This window comes from Globicephala melas, chromosome 20, assembly GCF_963455315.2.
Source record: "Globicephala melas chromosome 20, mGloMel1.2, whole genome shotgun sequence".
NCBI classification, from domain to species: Eukaryota; Metazoa; Chordata; class Mammalia; order Artiodactyla; family Delphinidae; genus Globicephala; species Globicephala melas.
The window spans coordinates 32,206,271-32,221,586 of NC_083333.1; the positions used below are offsets into that span (position 1 = coordinate 32,206,271).

The 15,316-nt window shown below is 57.7% G+C and overlaps 1 protein-coding gene across 1 annotated transcript in view; it reads left to right on the forward strand.

Moving 5' to 3' along the window:
* Positions 1–14,992, forward strand: part of RPTOR (regulatory associated protein of MTOR complex 1) — a 342,549-nt gene extending 327,557 nt beyond the window's left edge. The window contains exons 29-34 of the mRNA XM_060290007.1: positions 8,384–8,490; positions 9,321–9,448; positions 11,180–11,266; positions 12,134–12,250; positions 12,520–12,649; positions 13,312–14,992. Coding sequence (XP_060145990.1) covers positions 8,384–8,490; positions 9,321–9,448; positions 11,180–11,266; positions 12,134–12,250; positions 12,520–12,649; positions 13,312–13,380 — 638 coding nt within the window. The 3' untranslated portion in view covers positions 13,381–14,992. The remainder of the gene's footprint in view (positions 1–8,383; positions 8,491–9,320; positions 9,449–11,179; positions 11,267–12,133; positions 12,251–12,519; positions 12,650–13,311) is intronic.
* Positions 14,993–15,316: the final 324 nt, after the last annotated feature.

Here is a 15,316-nt window from a genome sequence, read left to right on the forward strand (position 1 = left end):
GGTTTTTTACCCGCGATGCCACTTGCCTTTGCTCTAGTGAAGGTGAAAGCAAGGGTGGACAGCATGCAGTTTGGGAGGGGGGCAGAGAGTCTAGCTGGGAGGAAAGGAGGCTGAGGTGACAGCAGTACAGTCTCAGGGCTCCCCTGCACTTGTCTCCCCCAAATGTCACCTGTGTGAGCTGCTCCTGGCCCAGGTGTGCACTACAGCCCTAACTTGAGAGTGGTTCCACTGCTGTAGACATGTTTGCTACAGACTCCTTCCTGCTGGACCCTCTCCCTTTCCTGGGTTTCAGAAAGCCCCCCAGGAGAGGCACTGTTGCTGAGGGGTCAGGAAGCTGGTGGGGGTCTTAGCTCCAGGTCTTTATCGGCAGGTGGGGTGAGGGGGGCTTTGGGCAGGCACGCAGCACTCCTCGGCGGCTAAGCCAGAGTTCGTTTGGTCTGCCCCCTGCCTTTTGACCAGGCAGCTGTGGGCTTAGCAAAAAGGAAGACATTATTTCCTTGTTCTTTCAGGGGGATGGAAGGTGGAAGGGGTGGTGAGCCTGGGAGGCTGACTGCTCTAAGGGATCAAGACAGGAAGGGCTTGTGTGCTGCAGGGCCCAGAAGGGGCACACTGAGAACCGGGGAGCCTCTCCGGGCCCCACATCCTTCAGTCTCCACAGCTTCCCTCTGCAGCACGGGGATCGCAGCCCCAGCAGGGCTGGAGAGACCCCTGATTGTAATTTCTATTTCAGGAGCTCAAGCTCAGTAACCGAGGGGCAGGTCTGGTGGAATTCTGACCCCTGTGCCAACTTCTCATTGCCTTCTGCCCATCAGCACCTTGTTTCTTTTTCTTCACCCGCCTTGGCCTCTGACTTGACAGTTACAGAGCTGTGGGCTGGGACCCTGTGGGGAGAGCTAGCAGCTTCCACAGCAGTTGCTTGTCAGCGTCTGGGGGGACCCCCACAGCTTCAGAGCTCTGGCTGTGTTCCCCCGGGACCTTGTCGGGCAGAAGCAGCAGCCCCCGCTCCCTGCTCCAGATTACCGCCCCCCCAGGCACGTGAAGCTCCCTGTGCTCCGCAGTGAGGTCCTCCACCTGGTCTCAGGTCCCAGGCAGCCACGAGCTGTGGGGGGGGAAGAGGCACCCTCGGGGGGGCTGTGGTCATCAGCTCCTCCACGCGCCTGTGACGGGGGATCCTGCACAGCTGTGCACCCCATGAGGCCTGGCCCACCGTGTCCTTCAGCTACAGAGGGCGTAGGGGGTCTCATTTGTGAATGCTGCTGTGTAGGGCACGTGGGAGGGAGGACTTGGCACTCCCTGAACAGTTAGAAAAGTCTGCCTGTGAGGTTCTCCTGCGCGCTCTCCAGCTCAGAATCTGCTCGCCAAGTCGCTGTCGTGGCAGCTTGTTAGCAAAGATTTGATTCCGTGGTTTGTGACTAAAGAGACTGTTTCTTGTGGGAACCCTACCCCTGCTTTTCAGAAGTCATGTGAAATGTGCAGGGTCTCCGCATCATCTTAGCATGCCCCTGGCTCCCGTGTGTACATGTGCACACAGGCATGGGCATGCATGCATGCATGTGCACACATGAACACGCTCCTGTGCATGCATGTGCAGTTAGCCTGGGGACACTCCCCTCATGGGGTACCCCGCTGTCAGGAGAACTGAAGTCAGTCTGGGTTCACAGCCATCCCCGGAACTGAGCGAGCCGTGCTCTGAAATAGAACCGGTGGTGGGACCGCCCGTCCTTGGGCCACGGCGCCCACAGACACCCAGATGGAAGCACACTTCCCACCCCCCAGAGGCCTCCTCGCTGACCGCTGGGCCCCATGAATGAAGAGCTGTCCTCACTCTAAGGACCTAAACGGAAGTGTCTGCCTCCTCCGGGCGTGGCCAGTGGGTCAGCTCCTGCTGGTTGGGCTGCACTGTGTGCACATCCGGCCACTAACCTCCACTCACTGGAAGTGCCCACGCCGTGTCGGGTCATGTTTCCCCCAAGTCATAGCGCTTCCAATTTCCTGTCTAGAAAGAGAGTCTTTTTAGCCAAAACCCCTGATAATTGGGTTTTCACGTTCAGAGGTACATTTGGCCCTTTTTTCCCACTGCAGCCGTGGCCTGGGCCACCGTCTGCCCCTCCCTCCTGTTTCCTTCTCGGCTGCTCCCCTGTTTGTGGTTTGTGTGATTTTGGCTGATTTGGCTCTGGCTGGCCTGCTTTCCCTTGCATCCATCCCATAATCCCTGTTTCCTCGCAGGTCTGGCCCGAAAGGTCTCAATCTTTCTTGACCGCAGTAAGCAGGGAGGTGAGTGCCTTCTCCCTTATCTGTGAGTGCCAGGGGTGGGAGCCGGCTCCTCTGCTTTGCCTGAGGACGCTCGCTAGCCCGCTGTGCTCTTCAGGCAGCAGAGGATCAGGGCTGTGGTTTTTCTTATTCGTTCCATCTGCACAGTCTCCTCCAATACAAAAAATCATCACCAGCTGAGCACTGAGATCTCATGGGATGAATGAGGTTGACTGTGTGAGGCTCTGGGAAGAAATCTTAACGAAAGCCATAGACAGGACTCTCCCTGGGAGCCGAGGCCTCATGGTCGCACCTCCCGGCCTCCTTGGTGGCCTCAGTCACTCTTGGGCTGGCTCAAGGACAATTCAGTTCTCTGTTCCAGGCCACCTTCACAACAGCCTGGGAATGGAAAACAGTCCAGATCCAAGCCTGCTGGAGTGAGGATGGCGCAGCTCCGCAGGCTCGCAGAGAGGAGGCACATCTCACGACTCCATCAGGACAGAAAAGTCGCTCCAGATTGAGATTTGCGTTCCCACCAAATTTTTCAAAAAAGAATCTTTTTCAGAATTTAATGCAAAGTCTCTTAAAGCATCTGTTTCCATCTGAAAATCCATATACAAGTTTGATAGTTACTAAAACACCTATATGCAACTGACTGTGGATACACATGGTAACACTGGGTTAGCAAACCCATATACCTGCTCAAAACGAGCCCTTTTCTCTCCTAAGCTCACTAGTCAGGTAAATTGTAAAGAGATGGAGCCTTATGAATCCAGGCAGCAGGTAGAATTCTTGACCTTTAATTTGCAGCATCTGAGTTTAGAGTATGACCAGCCTTCTGGTGAACTTTCTGTTCTGGTCTCTCTTTAGTCGCTCCCTAAACAAGGGTTCCCTGCAGGAAGGCATATGTGGCTATGGGTCTGACGGGGTCCCTCGTGCCATCAGAACTGGAGTGGGTAGAGAAGCAGGTCCCGGGAGGCTGAGAACAAGATGTCCTTACAGATGTACAAACTCACAGTTTCGTATTTTACAAAGGACCCTTTTAGTAAAAAGTTCAAAAGGAAGGAAAAAGAGAAAACCCGAGACTGACTCAATCTTCACTCCTTTGCTTCCCGCCAGCAGTGATGGCGGTGGTTGTAACAGGAAGGATTTCTCTCAGAAAGAGCCTCCTGGGTTCTCAGAGGAATGACAGGGTCACTTGCCCTGAAATCCTGAAGAGGAGCCAGGGGACACCTTTCACGGTCAGGACCTGGGGCGGCCAGAGGAGGGCAGCCCCGTCCCCTGGTTGTCAGCTGCCAGGGGGCAGCAGCCACCCCGGAGGGCAGGGAACAGATCGTCCAGCACCGGTGTGTGTGTGAACTGGACGTAAACCTTGGGCCTTGGGGCAGCTGTTAGTATTCGTTGCCTGGATCATCTGGGCAGCAAGCAGGGCACCGACGGCAGAGCACAGGGGTGGCTGGCGGGGGGAGTCACGGCTGCCCTCCCCTCCCAGCCTTACTCCTCCTCCGGGGTCACAAGCACATCCAGAGTCTAAAATTAGCAGGACCTGGTGAGCAGGAAGCCCTCTCAGTGCAGGAGGCAGGACGCGGGGCCGGGTGGCAGCCCCCATGGGCCCACGCAGGACGGGGCACTGGCCGTGGGGAACGACGGCTCCCTCCTCTCCCAGGAGGCGTGTGCCCCACCCTGTCTCCTCTGACCCTAAGCAGCTGCCACGTGTTCTGGTCCACCTCCCAGGTGAGAAATGGAAGTTTAGGTGAAATCATTTGCTCCCGAGGAGCCCAGTTTTCTGTTGCCAGCCCTGTCCTGTGTCTCTGAACCTGCCGGCTGTCCAGGAGGTGTTCATGGGCCCTGAGGGAGGCCTGATCCCGTGGGGAGGCATTGCATCTGCATCCCTGGGGAGGGAGTGGAGGTCGCCATCCCACAGGTCTGAGGTTCTCACACATGCCTGGTTGGGCAGGGGCTGGCCCCTCCTCCTCGGAGTTCCAGAACCATAGCTCCTAAGGGCGTTTCAGGTTGGGGCTGATGGGTCCTTAGGGATCAGGTCTACATGACATGTCCTCAGAGGTCAGATCCCCATGTTGGGTTCTCAGAGGTCCATTCCAGACGACAGGGTCCTTAGAGGTCAGTCTGGACTGGCCTCTGAGCCTGGAGGGCTGATCATGGACATCACAGGGACCCAAGCCTCTGAAACAACGTGTTTCTTCTTTTCACTGTCTGCTGGGCCTAGGGTTCTGTCTGGTCCCTGACTTACACGTTCCAGCTTCCTAGTCTACAGCCATCCCTGTGCCATACGTCTATATTTTAATGAAGAAATTCCCTCTTTTTCACGGCCAGCTTTTGGATGGGAACATGTGAGCAGAGCTCATATCCAGGATAAAGTCAGACGGGAATCTCTGCATCCTTTTGGGGGCTGCCCACCACCCCTGGCCCCAGGCAGTGAGATGGATGGGCCGTGATCTCAGGCACTCAGGGTGCTGGAGTTCGCCCAGTGGGGGAGAGGCTGCAGCACGTGCGGAGCCTCCATCAGTCGAGCACTCTCCGTGTCGAGGTGGCAGCGTCGACAGGGAGGAGGGGCCCTCCTGGGGGGAGCCCAGAGCAGCCTGCCTGCTGCCAAAGAAAAAATAGGCCAAGGAGGCCCGGGGGAGGGAGGAGGGGCACAGGCTCTGCCCACAGCTGCCACTTTTCTGGGGATGGGGAAGGAGGAGACACTGCTGAGACCGTGCTCCCCAGGAACGAAGTGATTGGAATCTTCACTGTGGTTCAAAGTCACAATGTTCCTGTCTTATGAGTTTTACTTAAATCATAGCCATCAATTTTGTTCCTTGTGCTCAACACGTCAAGGAAGAGCGTCACCCTTTTTATCATCTTTTACCAACTCGTGATGAGTCAGATCATCTCTCCTCCGCTGTGTCTGGAGGTCGAGACACAGGCTTGGTTGGGAAAGGTCTCGAGTGAGAAGGCCAGTGTTTGCGTTCTGTTCTGGGCAGGAGGACGGGCCAGGACCCCAGACCTACAGGAGAATGAGGTGAGGGTCGGCAGGCGCAGGAGGTCGGTCAGGGTGCAAGCAGACTGTTGTTTTTATCCCAGCAGTTTTCACGTTGATCTGAGACTCTTCCATGGATAGGAGCTTACTGTCTTAGGTGACACAGCTTCCGCAAACAGTCTGGTAGAGCTAAGGAAGCAGCCTCGCCCAGATTTGTCTGTATACATAGGACGCCTGCCTCCCCGGCGTGTACAGGACTTGGGAAGACCTTAGGAAACACGTTTCTTGTCTCTGCTGGCTTCGCCATGCTTTACAACTGGTTTAAAGCAGCATTTGGTCCGCATCAGAGAATCTAGATTTAAAACAGGACTCAGAGCTCACGTGATGCACGTCCCCAGGTCCTCTGACGGCCACATGGGCACACCTTCCAGAGCCTCCAGTGCAGATGGAGACGCTGGGGCCCTGTGTGGGAGCTGTGTCTCCCCAAATTCACGTGGTGGAGTCCTCGGCCCCAGCACTCAGAGGGTGACTGTATTTGAGAGAAGGATTCAGTTGAAATGAGGTCACTTGGGTGGGCACTAATGCAGGGCGGGCCCCCACTGGCTCTGAATCCATCATGAAGGAGACTCAGCAAGAAGGAAGCCACCACCACTTCATTTGGAGGCCAGGTCAGGCTTCTTACCCCATTGGGAGTGGCCGCGGCCTCCTCTCTGCTTCCTGCATGGGCATGGGGCTGAGACCCCCCTCCCAGTCCTTCTGTGGTCCCCCCAGACCCTCCCCAGCTTGTTCCTGTGACCCCAGAGCATCCCAGATGTCACCTGGCCACATGCTCTCATCGGAGGACCACTCCTTAATTACACGGCTCCTGAAAGCCCCACGGGGCTGACACAGAGCTCCAAGTGCAGTTAAGGATGCCCGAGAACACAGGCCACCCCATCGGTGGTCCATGGATACAGGAGTCTGTGAGCCTCTGCAGTGACCTGGCACCCCAAGTCAGGTCATGGGTGGGCGCGTCCTCTGCGATTCATTCACATCATGAACACCGGGCACATGGTGAGGGGAAGCTGGTGGCGTGGTTTCAGGCTCTGCTTGTGGGCTGACTGGTCACAGTGTGACTGGGCTGTCCCGGACAGAAGTGGGGGCCACATGCCCTGCCCTCTCCCCTACCAGTTCTGATCGTGGTGATAGGTGAGAGACCTCGCCTGCAGCCTTGTCACCAGTAGATGCCTTTCTGGCACATTAGGGTGTATTCTCCTGCCTGGGGTCAGGGGCGGTGCAGTGGGGAGACTGCATTCTAAAAGGTGAAACAAAGGCTCGTCCATTTGTTGTGTGGAGCTGACATTCTGCAGGGTAGACATGGCAGCCGCCAGCAAAACAGGGAGGACGGGAGGGGGTGTGCCAGGTGACACATCTGGAACAGGTAGAAGACGGAACAGGGTGAGTCGTAGCCTCACATGGTCGAGGAGGTGAATGAGCACAATTTGGAGGGGCTGCATGGACGTCAGGAGAGGGGCGTTCCAGGCACAGGGCCCACTGTCAGTTAAGAGGACCAGCCTGGTCACTTTTGGAGCTCGAACCTTGCAGGGGCCAGGGCAGAATGGGAAGCCATGGGGGGGGGTCTCTGGAGTGAGGGTTGAGGGGCTCAGATCCAAGCAGGAACCTGAAGTGACACATACAGATGAGAGTCTGGAGTTCGGGAGAGAGATCGGGCACTTGGCGGGAACTCCATAGCCTGAAAGGGGCATATCAGAAAAGAACAAGTGAAGGTCACATTGTCCAACTCAGGAAGTCAGGAGAAAAGTGGGCACCCACAGAGAGAAGGGGAAACCACAGAGGCAAACACAGGAGCTGCTGCCACAAAAAGCAGAGACAAATGTATAAAAAAGCATGATGACTTCACTTCAGACTTCAGTATGACCAAAAGAAGACATAAACAAAGTTATAATGTCAGTGACAGAATAGGAGAGGATATTTGCAATATATGAGTTAAACCATCAGTGTCAGAATGTATATTAAAACATACAGGCTGCACACACCAACATCGACCAGGATTTGGGGAAATCACACCTTGTGTCCATTTCTGATGAGACTGCAGACCAGCATCCACTCTGGGAGTGAAACGGCCTCGCCTGGGGAGGTGGGACGCACAGGGATATGTCCCCTTCCCGGTGCTGCCACTTCCTTGTGCAAGGGCGTGTGGAAACGTCAGTGTGGCGTGGTTTACAGGCAGGGAATCGTGGAAGTGATGGGCTCGTTCTCCAAAGGCGTGTTACCCAGAAGTTCAGTACTAATTAACCAGATCTGCATCCGTTGGGTTGGATAAACCCTCAAAACGTAACCTTACTGGAAAAACGCAAATTGCTGGAAAATATACCCCCGTTTGAAATTGGCGACGTTTTTGAAATGTGGGAGATGTGGTTCATGGTTTTGGACACGTGCCCCTACAGGGGAGTGCACGGGGGCCAGCCTAGGAGGGCGCCCAAGGCCTGTGGGTGATTTGTCTGCGGACAGGACAGGCAAGTGAGGCTTTCACTGTCTTAAATTTCACTTCAAGAACAAAAAAAAGAGCAAAAATGATAAGATATTAGCAGCTCTTAGATCTGGGTGGTGGGTACAGGGGTTTCTGTTGTGTTTTTTCTGTGTGTTTGAAATATTATAATTAAACATCTTAAATCTTATAGTCCCTCCTGTGAGGTCAGTGCTGCCCTTAGGGATGCTGAAGGCATTCGCCCCCCCCGCCCAGTCCAGTGTAGGGAAGGGCAGTCCTCGATTCATTCACCACTGACCGTCTGTCGTCAGCCCCCTGCCTCCGTGAGGGGCAGCTGCAAAGCTGTTCACCCCCAGGGGACTGCGGGACCCAGGAGACTCACATCTCTGTGCCTCTGACACCCATTCTAAAGTCTCCAGACCTGCCGATCATGCCCAGGTGTCCTGGAAGGTGGGCATCTTGGACAAACGGTCCTAAGATCCTGCTGTCTCTCTGGTAGATGCCTGGGTACAGCAGAGATATAGAGAAGGCTCTGAATTGTCACCCCGACCTCAAGCTTGCATGAGGTTGGGGACCCACCCTATGGGTTGGCACCGACTGCTTGAGCTGTTGCCCAGAACAGGCTCCCTCGGTGACACCGGTGCCCGTCTGTGTCTCTCCAGGAGCTGGGATGGTGGTGGACTGGGAACAGGAGACCGGGCTCCTCATGAGCTCGGGAGATGTGCGTATCGTCCGGATCTGGGACACGGATCGTGAGATGAAGGTGCAGGTAAGCACACCGTCCCTCATGCGGCCTCCCTGGGGGCGAGGCGGGCCAGTGGGCGCAGACCCTGCCGTCCTCCCCAGCTCCGATTGCCCTCGAGGTCGAGGGCTGAGAATGAGGGTCCTTGAGCGCCCTCACCCCACCCCGCCGCAAGTACTCTGAGCAGGTGGTGTCTTCGGGGTGGGGGGGGCAGGGGAAGCGGGACCAAGTCAGGCTGCCTCCCACCTTTTAAAGGGATACGATGATTCGGTTTCCATCCGTGTTGGATTTCTTCCTTGTGTGTGCCTGAGAGCAGCAAAAACTTTTCTGATTGGAAAAGCACTTTTCCCCGTCTGGGGGCCCATTTCCTGTTTCCTGCTCTTTCCTGCCGCGCATTTATCACGCCTCCTTCCCTTCTCCAGCGTTTACAGCTGCCAGGAGGAGAGGCGAGGAGATGGTTTATGGGCGGCAGGACTCCCCCTAGACCCTTCCCTGAACTAATTAGGAGTTTTAAGAGGGAGCCGACGATGATTCCTCCTGCCAATATATGCTTCGTCTTCCTTCTTAGGAGAGAGGGAGACTTTGGAAAGTTTAATGGGCGCAGAGGTGTTTGCTGCCCTGCCTTCCTGGCTGCGGGCCTCGGGTGCCCGGGCTGTCACTCAAGCAGATGGAGCCTGACTCCCTCTGGGGCCCAGCTCCTCAGGCCTTGACAGCTTCCCGGGTGGAGAGAAAGGCAGCAGCTCCACGCCAGAGTGACAAACGCACCCACGGTGGCTGTAAAAGGGATCCAGCAGCTAGTGGGGGTGGGGTGGGGGGCCTGATGCCAGGGTGCCTCACGGGGTCTGTGTCGGCCCTAGGACATCCCCACAGGTGCCGACAGCTGCGTGACGAGCCTGTCCTGCGACTCCCACCGCTCCCTCATCGTGGCTGGGCTCGGCGACGGCTCCATCCGCGTCTACGACAGGAGGATGGCGCTCAGCGAATGGTAATTGGGCTACGCCTTCCCCTCCCTCTGCCAGACAGAGCCAGCCCCCAGAGCCAGCTGGGCACTCCCCGCAGAGCCACATCCCCCAGCGTGTGGAGGAGCACGGCTTCCCACCAGCCGTGGATGGGCTGTTTGGAACACAGGTTTGGGGGTCGGGAGGTCCCAGCAAGGTGCTGCCCTCCTGGGCTCCATTCCCACCTGAACATAGAGAAGGCTACCGCCTCCCGGGTTGAACTCAAGAATAGCCAAGAAGATGGCGTCAGGGACACGCGTGGGTGCTGTGCAGCGCTGGGCCACATGCATTGTCACGGCTTTTCTGGGCACTGCCCCTCAGCCCTGGGCTGAGGCCCAGGTGGGGCCCAGCGCCGTGCCCTGTGTGAGCCGGTGAGCGTGGAGGTCCAGACGCCAGTCACACACGGATGGTAAATGGCAGAGCAACGCTGGAACCCAGGCCCAGCCGTCGCGGGCTCCCGGGTGATGTTTACTGAACACCCACCTTGTCCCTGAAAACAGGCCTGGCCTTTGAATGGGAAGCAGCAGGTGGGCCCATGTGCAGCCACAGGAGCTAAAGGAGCCCTCGTGGGAGGGGACGAGGGGACAGGACTGAGCTGGGCCTGAGAGCAGGCGAGCACCATCAGTGACCCCAGCCGGAAGAGAGTGCAGCTGTGAGGTTGCAGGGCCAGGAGCAGTCGGGGGAGTCAGTACAGGACCCAGGCAGGCAGCAGAGGCGTCAGCCAGACTGTGGCGGGAATTTGGGCCTGAGGCTTGGATGGCGAGTGGGCCCAGGCAGCCCCTGGCTTGCATGTTCCCTGCGGGTCTCTATGGGAGGGTGCCCACTGAAAGCCCACACTACCCACCAAAAGCAGCCATCGTGGAGGTGGGGGAGCAGGGTTTCTTTTTGGGGTGATGAAAATGTTCTAAAATTAGATGTGTGATGGGCGCATAGCTGTAAGGATGTGCGAAAGTCACTGAATATGTGCTTTTAAAGGGAGAGTCTTACAGTATGTGAATCAAATCTCAGTCAAACTGTTATTTTAAGAAGCCTCTCTAGGCAGGCAGTTAACTGGCAAACCAACCCAAGAAGACCTGAGGGTCACAGAACGACCGTGAGGGAGGGGCTGGGGTCTCCAGAGCCCCCTCTTCGGCCCAAGGTCTGAGGACAGAGACATGGGGTCTCCTGTGCATCCCCAGGCACCGAGACTTATGTGTGCTGGGTGTGACCTGAGTCCTGGATGCCTTCCCAGATGTCACACTCTGCCCCCACCTCCCCAGCACACGCATCCCAGTCCCGTACTCCCTGTCAAAGACCCTCACCAGGCCTCCAGGAAAGCCCCTGTGTCCCTCCATTTCGACAGCCTTAGAGTCTGGGGTTCTTGGTCTTGACCCTCAAACCCACAGGGAGATGCCAGTGTGAAGTCCTGGTAGGGGGGCTGGCGGTGCCCAGGCCCCGGGAGGGCATGACAGCCACCCTGCCTCCGGAGGTCCCAGCGTGGCCCAAGGTGTTTGGGAGGCCCCCAGGGAGGGGCGTACCTGGGGGGTTCAGTCACTCACAGTGAACACAAGAGGGTGAGGGCAGACCTCGCAGCACCGGCGGACCCCGGACGCTTTAAATAAATGCTCTGTTCCCTCTGCTCAAAACGAAGTCCACCCTGCCTCCCATCCTGATGCCTCGGAGCATCAGGGACACCCACAGTTGTCACCGGGCCCTGACCCCACCTTCCTCCCCTCCAGCCGCGTCATGACATACCGGGAGCACACGGCCTGGGTGGTGAAGGCCTACCTCCAGAAGCACCCTGAGGGCCACATCATGAGCGTCAGGTAATGAGCATGGAATATTCATGAGACATTTTGCTGTAAAAACATTATTTTCCCTCCATCTAAAATATGTCCTTGATATTTAAACAGCTGGGAAATGATGGCATTTCAGGGTAGTAATTAACTTCTGCTCTGGGACAGGCCAGAAAGGTCAGAGCCGGCACAAGGGTGGGGACAGCAGGTCCTCCCACTGGAGAACTTTGCCTGTGGGTGACTTGCAGCGGCAGGGGATGGGGTGGCAAGGCGGCTGGGCAAAGCCTCCGCGCAACAGCGGCATCTGCCTGGCGCGTGCCAGTATCACTGCGGATCCGTTGTCTGCCCATAAGCCCATTCCTGCTGCCGGTAAATCCTGTGCTGAGAGCAGCGCATATTTATTTGCCCGTTAAAGGGACAGAAAATGTAATTTACTGTCACAAAGCCACCATTTCTTCAAAGAGATGCTCTTCCCTTGTTTGTAACGTGAAAACAGAACATAGCTCTCAAAACGATGTCCGCCAGGCCCAGGGCAGGGAAGAGGTGGCCTACTGTCCTCACCTCCCGCCCGTCGCCGCATCCCCAGCTGCACAAAATCTAATCTCTGGCCGGAAATGAATAACTCACAGCCTCCCCTGTGTCTTTGCTCACCGCTGCTTCGTGCCTCGGCAGCTGGGCCCTTTCTGGCTCTGGGGAGGGGTCCAAGGGGCTCGGCGGCAGGCCTGGCTGCCAGGGTCGGTGGGGTGGGCCCATGTGCCATCCAGGGGCCTCCCTGGACACTCTGAGGGTCCAGGGAACCATGGCCTTGAGCTGCACGTGTGGACGGCCCCTGACCACACATGGCCCGTCCTGGGGCCGGTAGGCCCGCCCAGCATCACCACAACACCCTCTTGGCAGCGTCAACGGGGACGTGCGCTTCTTCGACCCTCGGATGCCGGAGTCCGTGAACGTCCTGCAGATCATTAAGGGGCTGACGGCCCTTGACATCCACCCCCAGGCAAACCTGATCGCGTGGTAGGTGCCGGCCCTCTTCTCTCTCCCCGCCCTGCCTGACCAACTCCCGGGGCCCTGTGTAAACAGCAGGCACTACTGCCCGCCCCCACACCTGTGGAGGAGAGCTGGGTGGAGGGACTGAGTGTGCGGCCCCTTTGCTGCTCCTCACCTGCCTGGCCTCCCGGCCCTTGAGGCCCAAGTCCTCTCGTGGGGGTGACCAGAGAGGAGCCCCATCTCCTTGTGGACACGCCCGCCTCCCCACGCTGACTGCCAGGCCTTCTCGTGTGCAGTGGCTCCATGAACCAGTTCACCGCCATCTACAATGGCAGCGGAGATCTGATCAACCACATCAAGTACTACGACGGCTTCATGGGCCAGCGAGTCGGCGCCATCAGCTGCCTGGCTTTCCACCCGCACTGGGTCTGTGTCCCCGCGGGAGGCGAGGAGGGCGGGCGGGAGGCTAGCAGCAGCAGCAGGAGGGGTGCTGCAGCCAGGCCCCTCCCCACACCACAGTGTGGCCCAGGGTCTCCAGGGGCCGTAGCCCCCAGACTGCACTCACTGTAGAAGCAGCACCAAATTCCCTGTCAATCAAAGCAGATGTGAAGTAGCCCCGCCCTTTCTGACCCCTTCGGCCCCTACACAGACCCCAGTCCTGGAGAAACCTCCCCCTGTAAAGCCCACTGGGGTAGGAGCAGCCCAGACCCCTGTGACCCGGCTGACAGCACCGTCCTTCGTTACAGTCGGCCGTGTGGTTGGGGGCTGCTGTGTTTTAAATTAGGATTCTGCCAACCTGCCTTCGTGCAGCGTGAGGCTCCCTGGGAGCCCGGCGTGTGGCTCTCTGCCTAAACGCACGACATCAGTCTCCCAGAGCTGTCCCTGGGAGGCCATCCTGAAAAAACAAGTGTGGGAGGCATGGGGAGTGTGCGGATTCCCTGTGACAGGGAGGAGATGATGCATCTCTGCAGAAGCCGCAGCCGATGGGCCCTCGTTCCCGCGCCTGCCTCGTGGGCGGAGTTGGGGTGTCAAGGCCCGGCCGGCACCCCCCTGGATGCTCACTGCCTGCTCTCTGCTCCCTCCTGCAGCCTCACCTGGCCGTGGGCAGCAACGACTACTACATCTCCGTGTACTCGGTGGAGAAGCGCGTCAGATAGCGGCCCCTCCCCACAGGCCGCCATGTACATAGTGGACCCACCGCACTGCCCTGAGCACCTGCCTGACCTGGCTGCTGAGGGCTCGAGAGGGCCCGCACTGTCTGTCTGTCTGTCTTCGCTGTCACGCCCAGGAGCCCAGAGAAGGGGGCTCTGCTGGAGTCCTCGGTGTGATGGTTGCTGCTCTGATGAAACACAGCTCCTGGCCTGAGGACACAGTAGCTGTACATCCCAGTCCCCTTCCCGTCCTGTTTTCTTCTGAGGTTTTTAAGGGGGAAACACTTGTTTTGTTTTCCGAGTGATGCATTAGTCCACAAAGGCTCCAGACGGAAGCCAGCCTCCCGGGGCTGCGCGCCGTGCCTCCTCCCCCCCACCCCCGGGTGTCCTCCTGGGGATGGTCTGAGCGCACTGGATGAGCTTGAGATGGAGTGAAGGACAGATGGAGGCGGCCTGCCACCCACTGGGTCCTCACCCCGGGCCCATCCGGCCAAACGGCGAGGCCGAGCGTGCCCCTCCCCACACAGCCACCCTCCCCGCAGGCAGGACTTCCGTCTGAGTGTCAGCTGTTCTTGCTGCAGGTCTGTCAGCAGGAGGGGCCCTGGTTTGGAAGGAGAGACAGGTCCCGTGGGCCACAGAGCTTGTTTCTCTCAAGTGCTGCTCTTCCCCAGCAGGTGTGGGAACCGTGGCCTCCCCACCTGCACCCCACACGCATCACACGAGCACACATGGAGGGGCCACCAAGCCCCAAGAGTATCGGGGTGAACGGTGCCACCCCAGCCCTCTGTCCCCACACAAAGGGGTGCAGCTCATGCTTGCGAGGGACACGGGAGAGCTCCCGGGAGGGCAGCAGCTTCACATATGTCCATGCACACGCGTCTGGGACGGCGCGCTGAGCAGCCACACCTGGAACACGAGACGCAGCCACAATGATATTTTGAAAAGCATTTTTTCCATTCTCCTTGGGAATCAGGATTATTCAGAAATAGAGGGATGAGCTGGCTTAGCTACTTCTGCCAATAAGAGACCAATAATAGTGAGAATGTGAGGGAGAGCCATGCTGTGGATGTGGGTGGGCTTGGCGGGGCGCAGGGCTGGGCAAGGGGAACAGCCCTTCTGCAGCCCATAGGCCATGCCTGCTCCCCTGAGAAAGTTCCAGGACAGCGTCCGCCATGTTCTGGGCAAGCGAGCAGCGTGGGGTCGGGGAGACCGCAGAAAGCTCAGCTCCCCCGCACACAGCCGGTCACCTCCACCCGGCGCTCCAGACGGCGACTTGGGAACCTTCCAGAAGCTGAGCTCCACCCACAGATGCAGAGTTGACTACCCACAGCCAATTCACGGAGCGGTTCCACTCCAGATTTTGAGCTTATATGCGGTTCTGTTTGTTTTGAGACAAAACCATCCCCTGGCCAAGCGCAGAGGCCCCGCAGAGGGGCTGTCTTCACAGGTCTGATGCGAAAATTCAATCATGAAGTTACAGAGTCTCGAGAGAGCGTGACCTAAGGGTTCATTTATCTCTATTTATTTTACCAAAATGAGAATTGAAAGACTTTGATGAAACATGGAATTGTAATACGAGAGTAAGAGCGATAAACTGTTAATAAAAGATAAATATGCAGAGGGTTGGCTGGAGGCTCTGTCTTTTAAGGCAAGTCCTCTGTGCCCTCGGGGACTCCAGGCACCAAGCAGGTGGTTCTCGGCCCTCGTTCCCCTTAGGCACAGCCCCAGCCCTGTGGCTTGGACAGTTGGTCCAAGAAAAGGCACTTGGGGTGCCTTTTAAATGTGGGGTCACCCCACTCTACCTGTGAGCCCAGGCTCCCAGAGGGATTCCTGCTGCCACTTCTTGTGTCTCTTATTTACCACCTGCAGTTAGAGGCCAGGAGCCTGCGTCCGCTCTATTCTGGGCATCTGCCTTCCCACGCCCATCCCATGGCTCGGGGAC